General features: G+C 39.1%; 1 protein-coding gene across 2 annotated transcripts; it reads left to right on the forward strand.

The window, feature by feature from the left end:
• The first annotated feature begins 560 nt into the window (after positions 1-560).
• LOC137939385 (auxin response factor 12-like) lies at positions 561-16,800 on the forward strand. 2 transcript variants are annotated; one of them, XM_068784652.1, is made up of 15 exons: positions 561-2,152; positions 2,384-2,496; positions 2,577-2,675; positions 2,765-2,821; positions 2,900-3,055; positions 3,223-3,307; positions 5,724-5,814; positions 5,935-6,099; positions 6,196-6,318; positions 6,427-6,502; positions 10,646-10,793; positions 11,061-12,058; positions 12,132-12,322; positions 15,820-16,007; positions 16,588-16,800. In XM_068784652.1, the coding sequence occupies exons 1-14, from the start codon at positions 2,110-2,112 to the stop codon at positions 15,992-15,994; spliced, it is 2,520 nt and encodes an 839-aa protein (XP_068640753.1). In that variant the 5' UTR covers positions 561-2,109; the 3' UTR covers positions 15,995-16,007; positions 16,588-16,800. The 2 variants fall into 2 exon arrangements, with proteins under 2 accessions (XP_068640753.1, XP_068640755.1); XM_068784654.1 differs by having other exon boundaries at positions 561-2,149.
• Positions 16,801-16,890: the final 90 nt, after the last annotated feature.

Consider the following 16,890-nt stretch of genomic DNA (forward strand, 5'->3'; position numbering starts at 1 on the left):
ATACTCGCGTCTTTCAAATCCTCAACCATCGCTCCACTATTTTTCATTTTCGATATAAAATTCTGATAAAAAAAATATAAACCGACAACGGCAGGAGCCGAACACCGTAGACCGTACACAACCGTATAAATGGAGCAGTAAGAAAAAAATCTTCATTTAAATACAGCTCTCAGGCGTACTTAAGATATTTTGTTAAATGGGGAGGAATTAAATTTTTTAACCGTGTACGAAGGAATTTTTTATTTTTAATTATAAAATGCAAGCAAAAGTGAAACGATTGAAAACGACTCTTTTGCCTCACACTTACCATCCGTACTCTGACAGAGACCATTAAAGGCACAGCTGCACATGCCCCCGGTCACGTCAGACAGAGCCTCAAGGCCCTTCAACGGCTGGGATCGCCCATGTACGACCCGTTTCACGGCCGAGATCTCTGTTTCCTGAACCCGCAATTTCTGCTCCGTCTCTCTCCTCGTTTTCTCTCTCCTCTCCCTCCCATTTCGGGACGGGACTATAAAAGCGGTCGCGCCCGCTACAGTGAGGAGCTTTGCGATAGCGATTGGAGAGAAAGGAGTGGCGCCTTTGTTTTTTTTTTCTTTCTCGATCGATCTCCCTCTCTCTCTCGCGAGCGACCGAGGTCTGGTTTTTGTATTTTTCTTGGTTCTTATCTGTGAGGAGATTTGTGCGGGAGGGGGAAAGGGAGCTTGGAAAAGTGGTTTCATGGCGAGCGGCCTCGGGGATCGAGCTCTTCACGAGCTCGCTGCAGCTGATTCTGTGGACAAATGTGTGATTTAAGCCAGGGGGGAGGGTCGTCGTTCAATCTGGTTGCTGGAGGTTTTCGGGAAGCGAGCTTGCGTCGGCTGTGAGTTGCGGGGGCTTGTTTTTGGCGTCGTGCTGTGGAGGTTGTCGGAAAGGAATTTGTACCGGTGAGAGCCGGGAGAGGTGTCCTGGTGGCCGCGTTGTTCTTTGATTTTGAGTGTAGGTCTTTTAGGAGCGGTTGGGAGTTGTGGTCTTGAATGGTTGCGGTAACTAGTGTTCTGTTCGGTTTTAGCTTTTGTTCCCGGAGAGGCGAGCTTCTGAGCAGCAATCTTGGAGCCAGAGTTGCCTTGTGAGGTTGATCGAGCTTCTCTGGTGTTTTTGGTGTAGAGTTACGTACGACTGCTGGTAGTCTTGTGTTCTTTGACTGTTAGTGGAGAGGAGCTATTGAAAGTGAGTCCGGGGAAGCTCTTTCGGATCAGCCGAGTTTTAAGTTTTATGGTTCTCTGACAGCGGCGACGTTTTGTTAAAGAATGTGTGATTTCTGAAGGAATTTATTGCTTTTTCCGGTTTTTATTTGAACAAGTTCGCTCCAAGACAGCTAGAAATAGAGCTCTCTTTCATGGTGGCCTCGGGATGCGAGCGATTCTACGACGCGTTTACAGCTTTGAATTGATGAGATGTTCCGTGATTATTTTGGAGGAATCCGTGCTGAATTCCTTTTTTCCGTCATGTAAAAGGTTCTGAGGAGAAGATTATCCGAGTGATTTCCGTGCATTAGGAGGCTTTGTCTGCTTTACCGTGAAGCTGGTTTGAGCGATCTCGCAGTTGTCGTTCTGTGAAGTGTGTAAATTTCATTAGGAGATTGTTTCCTGAAAAAATCGTTTTCATCCTTGAGCTTATTAGAAGCAAAAGAATGTCAAGTAGGTTTGAGAGATCCAGTTTGTTTTCTGAAGCAATAAGTATGGTGATGCCAAACAAATTCTCTTTGCTTTGAAAGTTTCTGGATTGGTGGAAAAAAAGGCAACAGAAAGGTTTTAGTCGTCTCCTGGTTCTGTATATGGTTTTTGATCATTTTGTGTCTGCCATCCTACCAATTTTAACTTAAACCACGGTTGTATCGCTTTAAGAAGTATCTCAGCGGGAGCTTTTTGTTTTTAAGTTCTGGTATTGGGGATTTTCCTTTGGTTTCGTGTCTCGAAAAAGGAGCGTCTGAAGCTGGAGAAGGAGAGAGTGCTGCAAGAAAAGATAGTCAAGCTGCTGGAACACGGCATGGACCTGACACGGCAGAGGGCTATATTTGAGAACATTTTAAGATTGCTGAACCAGGTTTCTTGAGCCTAGGTCTCGAAAATGAAGCTTTCCACATCTGGCCTGGCTCCGCAGGCTCAAGGTGGTATGTCTTTGGCCACCGTCGTTAAGCTTATTATGTGATGTAATATATTTGCTTCGTATCTACTTGTAGCTGCTTTCTGCAATGAATAAACTATAAAATATGGAGGCAGTTGTACCATAGTTTCGTTCTTGCGACTTGCTTATGTTCCAGACATGGTTGCCTTGTTTTTTTTTTTTTTTTTTTTGCGTCGTAAAATGAGACTGAAACAATAATTTGTCAATTTTTTGGTAGAGGAAAAGAGGTGCTTGAATTCGGAGCTTTGGCATGCGTGTGCTGGTCCCCTCGTCTCTTTGCCAACTGTCGGTACTCGTGTTGTTTACTTTCCTCAGGGACATAGTGAACAGGTGCAATTTTGATTAGTCAGTATTAATTTCTCATCTACTTGAAAATTTTGCTGCATGGTTTACCTTATTTTTGCATTCAGGTTGCTGCATCAACGAATAAGGAAATCGATGGTCATATCCCCAACTATCCAAGTTTGCCTCCTCAACTGATATGCCAACTTCACGATGTCACAATGCATGTGAGTCATGTTATTTCCTTTCTCGGAGTTTATTCTCTTTGAAGATTTACAGAAAGTCAGTGGGAGGCTTGATTGGCTGCAAATTTCAGGCTGATGTAGAAACTGATGAAGTGTATGCTCAAATGACTTTGCAACCTTTAAATCCGGTAATCCTTCTAGTCTAATAATTACTGTTAATGTGTTTCTTTACCTTTGCATACTCATTTGTGAAGTACATCTCACAGCAAGAACAGAAGGAGACTTATCTGCCTGCGGAACTGGGGATTCCAAGCAAGCAGCCAACAAATTATTTCTGTAAGACATTAACCGCAAGTGACACTAGCACTCATGGTGGATTTTCTGTACCTCGTCGTGCAGCAGAAAAAGTATTTCCTCCACTGGTAATCTCTGCCAACTCCAGTTGTATTTATTTTGTTGTCCTTAATTTTTATCTATTTGGTGCATTTATTCTAGAGGGAGAAAATTAGTTTATCAGAAGGGATCTCTCTTCATAGATGAACTGGCTACTTGATTACTGAAGGACAAAAGTGGTTGTTTATCTGAATAGGATTTCAGTCAGCAGCCCCCAGCTCAGGAGCTCATTGCAAGAGATCTCCATGATGTTGAGTGGAAGTTCAGGCATATTTTTCGAGGTAAGTTGAGTTATTAAAATATTTGATTTGAGGTTTACTTAGATGAAATATTTTCAACTGAGAATTTTTTAAACTAAATGACCTTATAAGTTGCCATTCAATTGAGTGTTTTAGAGTTTGACATCATATGAAACAGATGTTCAAGAGATAGTCTAGCCTTTACTTCTGTTTGTTTTTTTTTTGTCTTTTTAGTAGCGGTGATTTTATTATAACGAGCTAAAGAAGCAACGACAAAAACAGATCTGCAGCAAAGAAAAAATGATCCAGGGGTGGTTTAATCAGCACAATTTCAAGTATAAATAAAAAACTAATTTGGAGCACTATTCCCAACAACAAGCTGTTGAAATTAAGCACCTTTCTTAGCAAGGAATCTGCTACAGAGAATTTAACAATATAATTAATAAACAATCAGCTGATCTTAAGGGGTGGTTACTCTCTTGTGCCTTGTTTCTTGTGTGCTTGTGTACTTTTGAGGATTGGGTTTGGAAAATATGTTTTGACGAAATGAAGTTCATTGTATTTAAGGTCTGTCATTGTTACTTTTCAATGCATTCATTCCCAGTGTGTTCCAAATTATAAATTTTTACACTTTTTCTACTGTTAACTTTTTTTGGCTTGATGTTACGTGGCCTGGCACTGGTCCTGTGTATTCTTAGAAACTGCAGTCATAATTTCTAGAAAATATTTATGTCAAAAGAGCAAAGCAAACGTGAAATGCTTATCAGTATGGTGCACTTTATACATTTATTGGAAGTTCTCAAAATGCACTAACATGTACTTGTTGTTATTATTCAAATGAAAATTGAGTTTTATTTCTCTATTTTTTTCTTACTTTTCAATAGGTTCTGTGAGGAATATTGTGAGAGTGGGGTAAAAATGCATTGACTAGATTTTGCTTGGTGGTGTCCACTGATTCTCATGGATTAGGTTGGTTTAGAGAATTCTCTGGTAGTCTTATTGTGGGAGGCTGCAGTCTCTGTCAGTAAAGTTCCTATGATTATGTTGCTTGCTTGGGCTAGCAATATCTTTCTTCCCCCAAGTGGGCATTGTGTGCACTTAGGAAGTGATTGTCCATTGCTTGAGGTTACTTACTAACTTTGATCTCTCTGGTATCTTTCATGACCTAGTAACTTTTAAGAAACTTACGTTCTGCAGAATTTATATTTTATGGTGGGATTTTTGTTATCATTCTATTTTCCTAACTGTGTACTCTACAATGGAGTTAGTGCACTAGGATACTGATTTGCATCCTCAAGGTTTGTAGCTGGACTCAACACTGTATGGGTCCAAAAATTCAACTCAGCTATCTTGAGTATTTTAGCATTTCTCATCATCAAGTTGTAGATTAGTAATTCCTATTTATCATAATTGCCTGTTTTAGTTTTTTATTTTCATTTATATTTTTAAGGAGGGGGATTGTCTAAATATAGGCTTCAAGTTTCAAAGAACTATGGTGGGCATAAATTCAGGCTACTCCTGGTAAAGGACCAGGATTTCAAGATAATTTAATAAGAGATTCCTTTTATTTGCTCTTGCATAGTTACAAAGAGGTCTTGCAAATCCTCCTGGGTGCAAGGTGTCACTGTCATCTTATAGCTTTAAATTCCCTATTAAGATAGGTTAACTGTACGGAGCCATTGCTATATTTGGCTGCTTGCAAAGGGGACCTTGCCCATTAGTCCTTGAAGAAACCCTAATAGGTTCTCTTCCGGAAATAGCTTGATACTTGTTCTTATTTTTGGAGCACCGTGAAACTTAGAGACTTGTAAGGGGAATATCTAGTTCCAAGTTATGTGTGGAACACAGAGGAACAACACAAAAGAATGGAAAATAATTGGTGGGGAATTATCATTACATTAATGTTGGTTGGAATAATCCTTGATAGGTTAATGTCAGGAAAAATCTTGTGGTTATTAGTTGAGAGAAAACCTCTTAACTGCGGCTAGTTATTTTGGGATGGACTTGGACCCAATTTTAATACGGTATCAGAATGGATGTCTGATGTGTCATATCTTGTTTGTGCTCCATTTAGTTTTTACTCTGTACGTGCTGTCCATGTATCAGGCTCTGACATAGGTTAAGTCCATATATGTCACTGTTAGGAAAAATCTTGTGGTTATTAATTGGGAAAAAACCTTGTTAGATTGAGTCCGTTTCCATCCTAAAATGACTAGCCACTTAGGAGGCCCATTGTTCAACGTTATAAACTAATATTTCTTTCTTTAACACTTTTCAATGTGGGATTATTCCCACTCAACAAGCTTTTTACTTTGTCTAGTTATTTGGGGATGTATTTGGACCAAACTTTAACAGTTAACATAAGCAGTATAAAACAATGTGCTATAAATGCTGATCTTTAACATTTTCTTTTGCATCTATGCGCATAATTTATTTGTGTGCATGATTCATTCTGCAGGACAGCCAAAAAGACATCTTCTCACTACTGGTTGGAGTGTTTTTGTCAGTGCGAAAAGACTTGTTGCCGGAGATTCTGTTCTGTTTATTTGGTAAAAAGCCTCACGTGTATTGCACGGGCAAAGACATGCTTAAAAAATGTTGCTTGAATGTTTTAATCATGTCTTTGTTGTTTCTTTTGTGATGTCTGACAATTTTGTTATTAATGTAAGGAACGAAAAAAATCAGCTCTTACTGGGGATTAGGCGTGCAAATCGACCCCAGACTGTGATGCCTTCATCTGTTTTATCAAGTGATAGCATGCACATAGGACTCCTTGCAGCTGCAGCCCATGCTGCTGCTACAAATAGTCGATTTACTGTTTTCTATAATCCAAGGTTCATTGTTTTTCTTTTTCTTGCAATATTTTGGCCCTTCTATCAGTCAATCTTTTCCTTTTATCCATACTCCTAATGTTCTTATTTCTTCAACAGGGCGAGTCCATCTGAGTTTGTGATTCCTCTTTCAAAATATATCAAAGCAGTATACCACACACGTGTTTCTGTTGGAATGCGTTTCAGAATGCTCTTTGAGACAGAAGAATCAAGTGTTCGCAGGTATACTGCATCTAAATTTTGTATATTTTTGCTCCATGAGTCTGTCTACTTGAAGTTTCTATCTACTAAGTATATGGGAGTAGTCTGATGTAAAAGAATGTCATCCAGGTACATGGGTACAATAACTGGTATCAGTGATTTAGATCCTGTTCGCTGGCCAAACTCGCACTGGAGATCTGTGAAGGTAATGACTTAAAATGGAGTTGTGTTGCCTGTTTGATATCTAATGAAGGATTTTATCCTTTTTTTAAAAAAGATGTATTAATAAAAACAAGAGAAATTACAAAAGAGGAGGGAGCAAATCCCTTACAATCAGCGATTGTAGGGTAGCTCCCTGCTTGGCAAGCACATCTGCTACCGAATTTGCAGATCTCGAAATGTGAGACCAAATACAAGATACAATTGAGGTAATTTCTAAAATATCCTGAAAGTTATCCCAATGTTGGCACAGGGGAGGGGATGCACACTCACACCATCCAATGACCACCTTTGAGTCCCCTGTGATATGAAGAGGACCACTGAACTTGTCTCTGAAAACACGGAGCCTAGAGAGGAGGCCATGAAGCTTTGCTGACATAGAGTCGGATATGCCTAGAGGGCCGGCATATGAGAAAAACTGATTACTGGAATGATCCGAAATAACCCCTCCGAAACCAGAAATCCCACGATTACCAAGAGAAGAGCCATCAAAGTTCAACTTAAGGTAACCGGGTTCAGGAGGAATCCATTCCTGCAAGACTGGGGCCTTTGTCCTAAAGTGCATCATAGCCAAATTTCTCCTGTTTTCACAGATAGGGGTGCCCAAAAATGAGGAGAAAGACTTCTTAGTCAGAAGCCAAGTAGATAATGACCCACCACTCGGTCCGCGACCCGATCTGCAAATTCACTTTTTGCATCAAATGGTCTTTGATGGAGCTCATTCCAAAGCCCCCCCCCCCCCCCCCGGAATGAAACTAGCACAAGTAGAGAACATCACTTTTTCGAGGCCAGGCAAAGGGGTACCAATGAGCGACTTACTGAATGAGATCAGATCAGCCGCCATGCAGAATTGTAACCCAAACTTACTAAGAATGGAAGTCCACACTTTCTAAAAGAATATACATTGAATCAGAATGTGGCTTGTGGTTTCAGCTTCAGTGTTGCAAAAAGGGCACATGGGGTCAATTGAGCAGTGACCTCTTCGTCTAAGCATGTTTACCGAGAGAATCTTGCCTTGACAGGCACTCCATGAAGAATTTTATCTTTGGAGGAGCACACAGACGCCATACGAAATAAATCTCATGCTCCCTCAGAGACGAATTCCAACCATTAATGAAACCATATTTAGATGATACAGTGAAAATGCCACTTTTGTTCGGCCACCAAATGAGCTTGCCTGCCTCCAAAGGACGAATTTTAACTGAGATAATTGAGTCCATCAAGCGATTGGCCTCCAGAGCCTCAGTATCCGAAAGACCCCTTATAGGGTGAAGGCTTATACCACCCCCCTCAAAAGCATCGGCTACTGATATGTCTCTACGAGATAAGAGGAGAAATAGACTTCTGAAGGCAATCTTTAATGGCACCTGCCCCATCCACAAATCTTTAACCGAGATAACTGAGTCCATCAAGCGACTGGCCTCCAGAGCCTCAGTATCCGAAAGACCCCTTCTAGGGTGAAGGCTCATACCACCCCCCTCAAAAGCAATCGTTACTGATATGTCTCTACGAGATGAGAGGAGAAATAGATTTCTGAAGGCAATCTTTCATGGCACCTGCCCCGTCCACAAATCTTCCCAAACCTTGAGTGATCTACTAGCGGAAGAAAATTTTGGAAGTAGGGGTATAATGCTCTCCATATTGAGGATAGACCTCTCCGATTACCTCCTGACATCCACCAATGAGAGTCACCACCAAGCTTAACAAGAACCATTTCCTTCCAAAGATTTGAAGAATGGGTATTGAACTTCCCTAACCATTTTAGAAGCAGTGCTTGATTCATATCCTTGGATTTCCGAATTCCTATACCACCCATATTTTTTGGCAAACATACATCATCCCATCTGACCAGATGATATTTAAAGGCATCGCTCGATCCCCTCCATAGAAATCTTCGTTTGAGCTTATCCATAGACTTACATATGGATGTAGGACAGTGCATAAAAGATAGAGCATAGTTTGGAATGCCTGCAATGTAAGACTTGAGAAGGATGAGCCTCCTAGCCTTACTAAGTAGACGCTCCTTCCAGGTTGCTAGCCAGGATTCAATTTTCTCAACCACAGGATTCCAAAGACTCTTGCAAATACGACCATTGAATAATGCCAGGCCAAGATAGGTTGCTGGTAGGTGGCTTGTTGAGCACCCAAATATACTTGCCATCTTTGCAAGGAGTTCATGGCTAACATTGAAGCCCATGAGAGGTCTTTTCCCAATTGACTCTCTGACCATAAGCTAGTTCGAAGAGACCCAAAACTGCTTTAATCTTTCTAGCACTGTCCGTGTTACTGATTCCAAATATGATGGTATCATCTGCATACTGAAGTATGGGAATATTAAAAGCCTGTTGGGTACTAGTAGGAGGGAGCCACCGAAGATTGCCCACCGAGTAAAACATAGCAAAGGAATTCACCAACCAAATTGAATAGAAGCGGGGAAAGAAGATCACCCTATCTGATTCTTCTAGTCCCTTTGAAGTATCAACAAGCTGAGTCGTTGAGGAGAAGAGAATAAGAGGCCGAGCCCACATAACTTCTGATCGAGAATCTCCATCGTTCGCCAAAACCCAAATTTTCCATTATCTCATCGAGCAAGATCCAATTCACTCTGTCGAAGGCTTTTTCGAGATCTAGCTTTAGGGCAATTTTGGAATCCTTATTACGTCGGAAATGATCAATGAGTTCATGAGTTGCCATAGTGGAGTCGAAAATCTCTCTTCCTTTGAGAAAAGCTCCTTGCCCTCTGTGGATAACTGTTGGGAGAAGAATTTTTAAACGATGAGCCAAAATTTTGGCTATAATCTTGTTAGCACTTGTGACGAGATTGATAGGCCGGAAGTCCTCTGGCTTCTCAACGCTAGCTTTCTTCGGAACCAAGGCAATAAAAGATGCGCCGATACTGCAAAAGGTGATACTATTGTTGAAGAAGCCATGAATCATTGCTATGATATCCTCCTTGAGCGGAGGCCAAAAATTTTTAAAAAAATCTCCATTGAAGCCATCAAAGTCCAGCAGCCTATCACTTTCCATGCCTAAAACGGCACGTTCAACTTCTCTGGCCAAAAAAGGAAGCTCTTAAAAAGAGGCAGCTGCTGGAGAGAAACGAGAGAGACTAATGTGTTGAAGCTTTGGCCTATTAGGGCATTCCTCCGAATATAAGTATGTAAAAAACTATTTACATTTATCATTTCATAAGATTTTTTTTTTATTTGCATATATTTTATTTTATTATATGTTATTTTATTGAGTGTTGATAATTTTATTGACTTTTGATTACACGCACTCACCCCTCTTTACTCCTGGTGAGACTTGAACCCATGAATTCACACTGCAGGTCCCCCATATGACCGAAGTCGTATATGTAAATTCAGAATAGTAAATGTTACATTGATCAGAAGATTTTTACAGATGGTGTTGTTTTTTAACAAACTTGTCATAAGATTGAAATAAAACGCTGTTCACCTAGTGCATTTTTTTTTTTTCAATTGACAAGATTGAAATAAAACGTGGTTCACCTACTGCATTTGTTTTTTTCAAATTTTCTTATCATTTATTTCTTTTTAAATGGTGATTAGTTCTATTGCTTTAAAGTTTAGAGAATTGAGAAAATTTTCTTGTCACCTCATGAATGAGCACCGGTGTGAAAAGAGTTGATTGGTGCATGTTCTGTGATTTGTAATTTCATTCAGTTTTCTAAGTGTTTCTGTTGGCTTGTTTTCTAAACCTGCTGAAAAGCAACTATGTTCTTGTGCACTTTGGTTCCTGGAGTGCAGTTACTTGCTCTGCTGTGTTTTTCTTCATTTTACACCACTGAGGGACTATTCTCACAATTATTTGATGTAGATGGAGGAAACTGAGTTTTTCATTCAATTTTTTTTTTTGAGACTTCCCGAATAGATGAATGGTGTTTATGAGTTATTTTATTTTAGTTATATGATTGGTTCTCATCATATCTGTCTTTTGGTCTTTTTCTGCGCGATTGTGTTGTGATAATACCTGGCTAGTTTAAAGGTCAACAATATTCAGCTGACTCATTTGGTTTCATTACTCAACAGTTTTGGGGCTTTTTTCCAAATTTTATGTTTTTTTTTGCTCATGGAACTTGTCTTTGCTTGTCTACTGGAAAGTGCAGGTTGGTTGGGATGAATCCACTGCGGGTGAGCGGCAGCCACGAGTGTCACTGTGGGAAATTGAGCCTTTGACAACCTTCCCTATGTACCCTTCACTATTTCCCCTTAGGTTAAAACGGCCTTGGCATCCTGGAATACCTTCTTTTCAAGGTATATTTGTATATGTCTCCATGTGTATTTATATTTTTGGTCTTGATGATCATTTTTTCAGGCTGGTTTATGTCATGATGTTTTTGTTAGAGATATGTAACTCTATCATCTCTGTATTACTTGTTAAGAAGTTTTACTTGTGATTTTGAGGAACTAAGAATGCTTTTCTGTTCTTTTCTAGTTTCAAAGGAAGCTTTTTTATCTGTTTTTTGTTTTATGTAAAATTTCTTTAACAATTATTTATCTTTTTAAATCCCCGTATCACAGATGGAAAAGAAGGAGAAAGTAATGGTTTCATGTGGCTTAATGGGGACACTGGAGACAGAGGCCTTCAGTCGTTGAATTTTCAGGCACTTGGAATGAGCCCCTGGTTGCAGCAGAGGCTTGATCTGTTACCAATGGGAAATGAGCATGACCAGTACCAAGCCATGGCGGCTGCTGCTCTGCAAGACATTAGAACAGGAGATTCAATGAAACAGCAGCTTCTCCACTTCCAGCCAACTTTTCAAGTTCCTCAACAGTTTCTCCGTCCGCACAATACTTCAATACAGCAGCAGCTTGTTCCTCAATTGCAGCCTCAGCAAAACCTGCATGAGAATCATTCTCGGGCTCACCTTCTACCACAACAACTGCTGCCTCCACACTATTCTGATCAACAGAAGCAGCAGGTGCAGCAGCAGCAGCAGACTTTTCAGGAAACCTTTCAGATTCCAAATGATCAAATTCGGCAACAACAATCACCGGCGTCTATGTTGTCCCCTCTTAGTCAAAAGTCTGTGTTTCCCGATACCAACATGACCTTCTCATCTGCCTTAACTCCTAGCAGCATACAGGGTATGTTAGGTTCTCTGGGTCATGAAGCAAATGCTAATTTTCTCAACCTCCCAGGAATTGGTCAGACAATGATGAGTGAGCAGCAGCAACAACCTTGGTTACCACCTAAGTTTGGGTTGACCCAGGTTGGCTCATTTGGCAATATGGTGTCACTTCCACCATTCCCAGGGAAGGATGGTGCTCTGGAAACACACAATTGTACAGCAGATTCTCAGACACATACCTTATTTGGTGTTAATATTGATTCCAGCTCACCTCTGCTCTCAAATCAGGTGCCTGATATTGGCACTGGTGCAATGGAGAATGATGTGTCTGAGATGCCATTTGCTGCTTCTGGCTTCCAGAATCCTCTCTATGCCGGTGTAGACGAGCCACCTGGTCTGCTGCAAAATTCAGCACAGACAAACCCAGGCTCTGGAAATTTTGTGAAGGTATATCTTGAGTGGGATTCTTTCTACTTTCTGCAGAACTAAACTGTGAAACTGAATTTTTTTTAATGTGTAGGTTTATAAGTCAGGATCAGTTGGGAGGTGGTTGGACATCAGCCGGTTCAGCAGTTACCATGAGCTGCGAGAAGAACTGGGTCAGATGTTTGGCATTGAGGGGCAGTTGGAAGACCCTCTGAGATCAGGCTGGCAGCTTGTATTCGTTGACAGGGAGCACGATGTGCTTCTCCTTGGAGACGATCCCTGGGAGTAAGTCCTAGTATTTGTATTTTTTACTTCATTCTGACACATTGTTCATCTTTGGTTAGTGTAGAAGTGTAGGAGAAAGAAGAAGAGAGGAAGAAAAGATAAGGAAGAGAGAGGGCAAAGTGTGCTCGAGGCAATAGATTTTGAGGCTCAAAATTGAGCCCCCTTTATCTATTAAATACCACTTAAGTGAAATTGATACAAGATTACATAAATGCCCTTTATAACTTAAACCTTCATAACTCGATACTATTCAGAATTTAACCAAACTTGGACTATAGACTTCTAACAAGATATATAGCTTATTGCTACTTCAATAGCTGAATACTAGGAAGAGGGAATTAACTAAAATACCCTTGCATAGTTTCTAGCACTCCCTTTCAAGCTTGAGCATATATACCACGAAGCCCCACCTTACAAAGAATCCCAGATTCTTTCTCATCCATGGCTTTCGTAAAAAAATACTAATCTGATTAGAAGATTGGGCATAAGGAGTAACCACTGTTCCATTCATCATTGTGTCTCTGATGAAATGATAATCAACTTCCACATGTTTTATATGCTCATGGAATACAGGTTTACTAGCAATAAAAATTGCAGCCTGATTATCACAATACATAGGCATGGCCTTTTTATTGGGAAAATTATTGTATGAATCATTACTCTATATTTATCTTCAGCACTTGTATGAGCTACCATATTTTGTTTTTTATTTTCCCATCTGGTTAGGTTTCTTCCAACAGAAACATTGTAGCCAGTTAGCATCATGCATAATCTGCATCTGAATATGCCTCAAATCTTCAAGTAGTCGAGAATAAGAATTCAATTTCTGTATTGTATTCTCATTCACATTGTTGGCTTAAATAGCCGTTTTACAATTACATGGAGAGTTTAAGAGTGATTAACGGGATTAAAAAATCACATAATTACAAAGACTATAGAATATGTACCGAGAAGACTAGAATATATTTCTTCTTAAGGGAAGAAATCTCAACACAAGTCACCATGAGGCTTATATAGCAAACTTTTTCCTATTGCTCCAACTAAGTACCTAAATATTCTTTGGGTTGCTTCCACATCAATCTTACGAGGACACTCCATAAATTATTGACCATACTAACAGCAAACTAAATATCTGGATGAGTGAGGGTAGCATAAATAAGTTTACCTACCAATCTTTTATACGTAGGCTTATCTCTTAGTTTTGTACTATCATCATCATGGAGGTTGTGACTGGTTTCTATAGGAGTTTCTGCAGGTTTTGCCCCAAGTATTCCATACTCCTGTAGCATGTCTATCATATATTTACGTTGGAGTTATTAAAACTACCATTTTACTTCTAACTACAATTCCCAAAAAATATTTCAGTGACTTTAATTCTCTTGTTTGGAAATGCTGAGCAAGGTATGTTTAACCTCTTCTATCCTTTGCACATTGTTGCTAGATAAGACTATATCATCCACGTAAACAAGTAGTGTCACAATTTCAATATGTTTTTTTAAAGTGAAGATCAAATGATCATAATGACTTTTGGAGAAACCCTAAGACAACTATTTTGTTAAATTTGTCAAACCATGCCGTGGGACTCTACTTGAAACCATAGATTGCCTTGTTCAACTTACATACCTTTTCTTTGTCCTCTTGAGCAGCATACCCATAGGTTGTTCCATATACACTTCCTCATCCAAATCTCATATACATATGCACTTTTAATTTCCTGTAGATGTAAAGGCCAACCCTGAATGACTACTTCTGAAACAAGATTTCAACCAGAAAACAATCTGGTTATAGGGAAGTATTCAAACACATTGATTCCATGAGTTTGGGTATAGCTTTTTGCGACAAGACGGGCTACTTACCTTTCAATAGACCTATCAATATTATACTTCACTGTGTACACCCCACGACATCCAACAACTGCAACATCAAGAGGCAAATCAAATAATGTCTCTGTTTTATGATTAAGTAGAACCCCCATCCCTACATCCATATCTTGTTTCCACGAAGGGGACTGATATTCTTGCATAAAAGGAAACTCTTTGAAAGATCCAAGTAGAGAATCAAAAGAGACATACTGAGAAATAGGATATCTAGTGCAAGTAAGGACACTTTTATGAACAATTATTGGAAGATGCGATTTACTCACCTCAGGGGCCTCAGACAAAGAAAGTTTTGGCACAAGTACTGGAGAGAGATTCTTCTATGGTGTCTTATAATTTAAAACTTCATAACTCACTAAATACTATTTAGAATTTAACTAAACTTTTACTATAAACTACTAACATGATATGTAGCTTATTGCTACTTCAAGAGCTAAATATTTGAAAGAAGAAAATGCCTAAAATACCCTTGCTAGTTTCAATCAGTAAGTAGGGTATGCTTTGAATATTCATCTAGCTGCTGAAAATTGGAGAGGTTCTTTCTGACAAAAAACTCTCTATACCAAATTTAGAATGCAGAAATCCACGCAACATGGCATACTTAATTTTTTTGTCGAGCATACTTGATTATGCTTTTATATAAGTTCAATTTTTTTTATATAAACTTTGATATGGTAAAAGAACTTGCAGTCTAGGTTTTGTTTAACATCATCTGATGGTACCTTAGTGCTGAAGGTGCATGTTGTTGGTTTCACATGTCCATAAGGGTTCGAGGTTATAAATGGTTTCCATATTATGAACTTAGTCGATTTCGTTTTACCATTGTTGAAACTCTGTAGACTAGAAAGTAAAGTTCCTCTACATCTACGACCGGTAGTGCCTGAAGCTTTTATCGTATGTTGTTCTTTTGTTTTAATATGATATTTCTTTTGTTGTTCCATTCTAGCTTGTGCCAGTATTATGTCCGATTTACCTTTTTATGCCATCTTAATACTTGAACTGCTGTATTTTGAACCTTTTATGCTTTGTTTTTGTTAAGGAATAGTCCCCATATGGATTAGTGAGTACAAAGATTTTGAGTTTATTAGTTGGGAAAGAGGTTTCTTAAGTTGACTAGTCATTTTGGGATATGGCCTTGGACCCAATTTAACATGGTATTAGAGCAGGTACTCATATGCGGGCCTACACCTAAAACTATCCACTTGTAGAGCTACAAAAGAGGGTCTACACCTAAATTGCCTACTCCTAAATTATCCACTTGTAGAGTCACAAAAGATGGTCTACACCTGAACTGCCTACTCTTAAATTATCCACTTGTAGAGCCACAAAAGATGGTTTACACCTAAACTGCCTACTCCTAAATTATCCACTTGTAGAGCCACAAAAGATGGTCTACACGTGAGGGAGGGTGTTAAGGAATAGTCTTATATGGATTAGTGAGTAAAACGATCTTGAGTTTATTTATTGGGAAAGATGTTTTCTAAGTTGACTAGTCATTTTAGGATAGGGCCTTACCCAATTTAACAATTTTTGTGTTGGGTAGGGTTTTACACTGTTTTAGAGTCTCACAGGCTTTACATCTTTATGTATGTAAGATGTTTGCTTTAACGTTTCTTGCAGAGCATTTGTGAATAATGTTTGGTATATCAAGATACTTTCACCAGAGGATGTGCAGAAAATGGGGCAGCAGGAGTTTGACTCCTTGAACCCAAGTGGAGGCTCAAACCTGACCAGTAGCAGCTGTGAGCCTCGGAACCATGGTGGAATAGCCTCTGTGGGTTCTCTTGAATATTGAAAGGGCAACTGAGGTATGTCATCGACTCTATAAATTGATTTATAAATCCTTGTAGATAATTTTGCCCTTCTGTTGGGCTGCATGTTGTTGTGATTTTACCTGATTAGTAGTTAAGACTTTATAATAGTTACTATTAGCTGGTTCAAGGGTAACAAAAACCAATTCGCTCTAATTCTCAGTTTGATTTTTTTTCCTGTCCACATGTCATTTTACCAATCTCATTGTCTTGTCAGTACTCTTAGAACATGCTTAGTTAAAGCTGAAATGAATAAACTGCTCAACAAGTGACGCCACTGATATATAGAATCTCTGACTGGGATTAAATTTCATTTAATCCGAGTATGTTCGTGGGTGAAGCTGTAGATAGTCTAATATTGCTGTTAACTATAGATGCTTAAGGCTGGTGCCATTTTAGATTAACTTCATCTAAAAGAAAAAATTGAAAAAATAGTTTGTTGACAGACATTTGTTTATCTACGGAATCTTTTCATTTTTGAAAGTTTGACTGATAAGATCAAATATTGGGGACATTTTGCTACTATGTGCACAGCAACATGTAGAATAGGGTAAACTAAGTTGTTTGTTTCTTGCAGGGATTGAATGGTCAATCTGTATCGGCTAGTTCTTTCTTTGAGAAATATTGTCAGTGTATTAAGATGTAGAATGAGAATACGGATGGTGAGTTAATACTTTTGATTTGCTCTGTAATTAATTTTATTGCAGATATGTATTTGACATTTGATGCCTTTGCTGGCTTCCAGGATTCTGTCTACGGATAGCAGTAAATGATTTTTAAGTGTTTTTCATTTCTTGTACGGCTTGGTGCTGCCAAGTAGAAAGATATCTGCTTCTCAGCCTGTTACTTTAAAGCATATATATACGTAATTTGCCTTAGT

This window comes from Aristolochia californica, unplaced genomic scaffold, assembly GCF_029961685.1.
Source record: "Aristolochia californica isolate CCGP_79_NKW_82.1479 unplaced genomic scaffold, dmAriCali1.0.hap1 SCAF_8, whole genome shotgun sequence".
Taxonomy (NCBI): domain Eukaryota; kingdom Viridiplantae; phylum Streptophyta; class Magnoliopsida; order Piperales; family Aristolochiaceae; genus Aristolochia; species Aristolochia californica.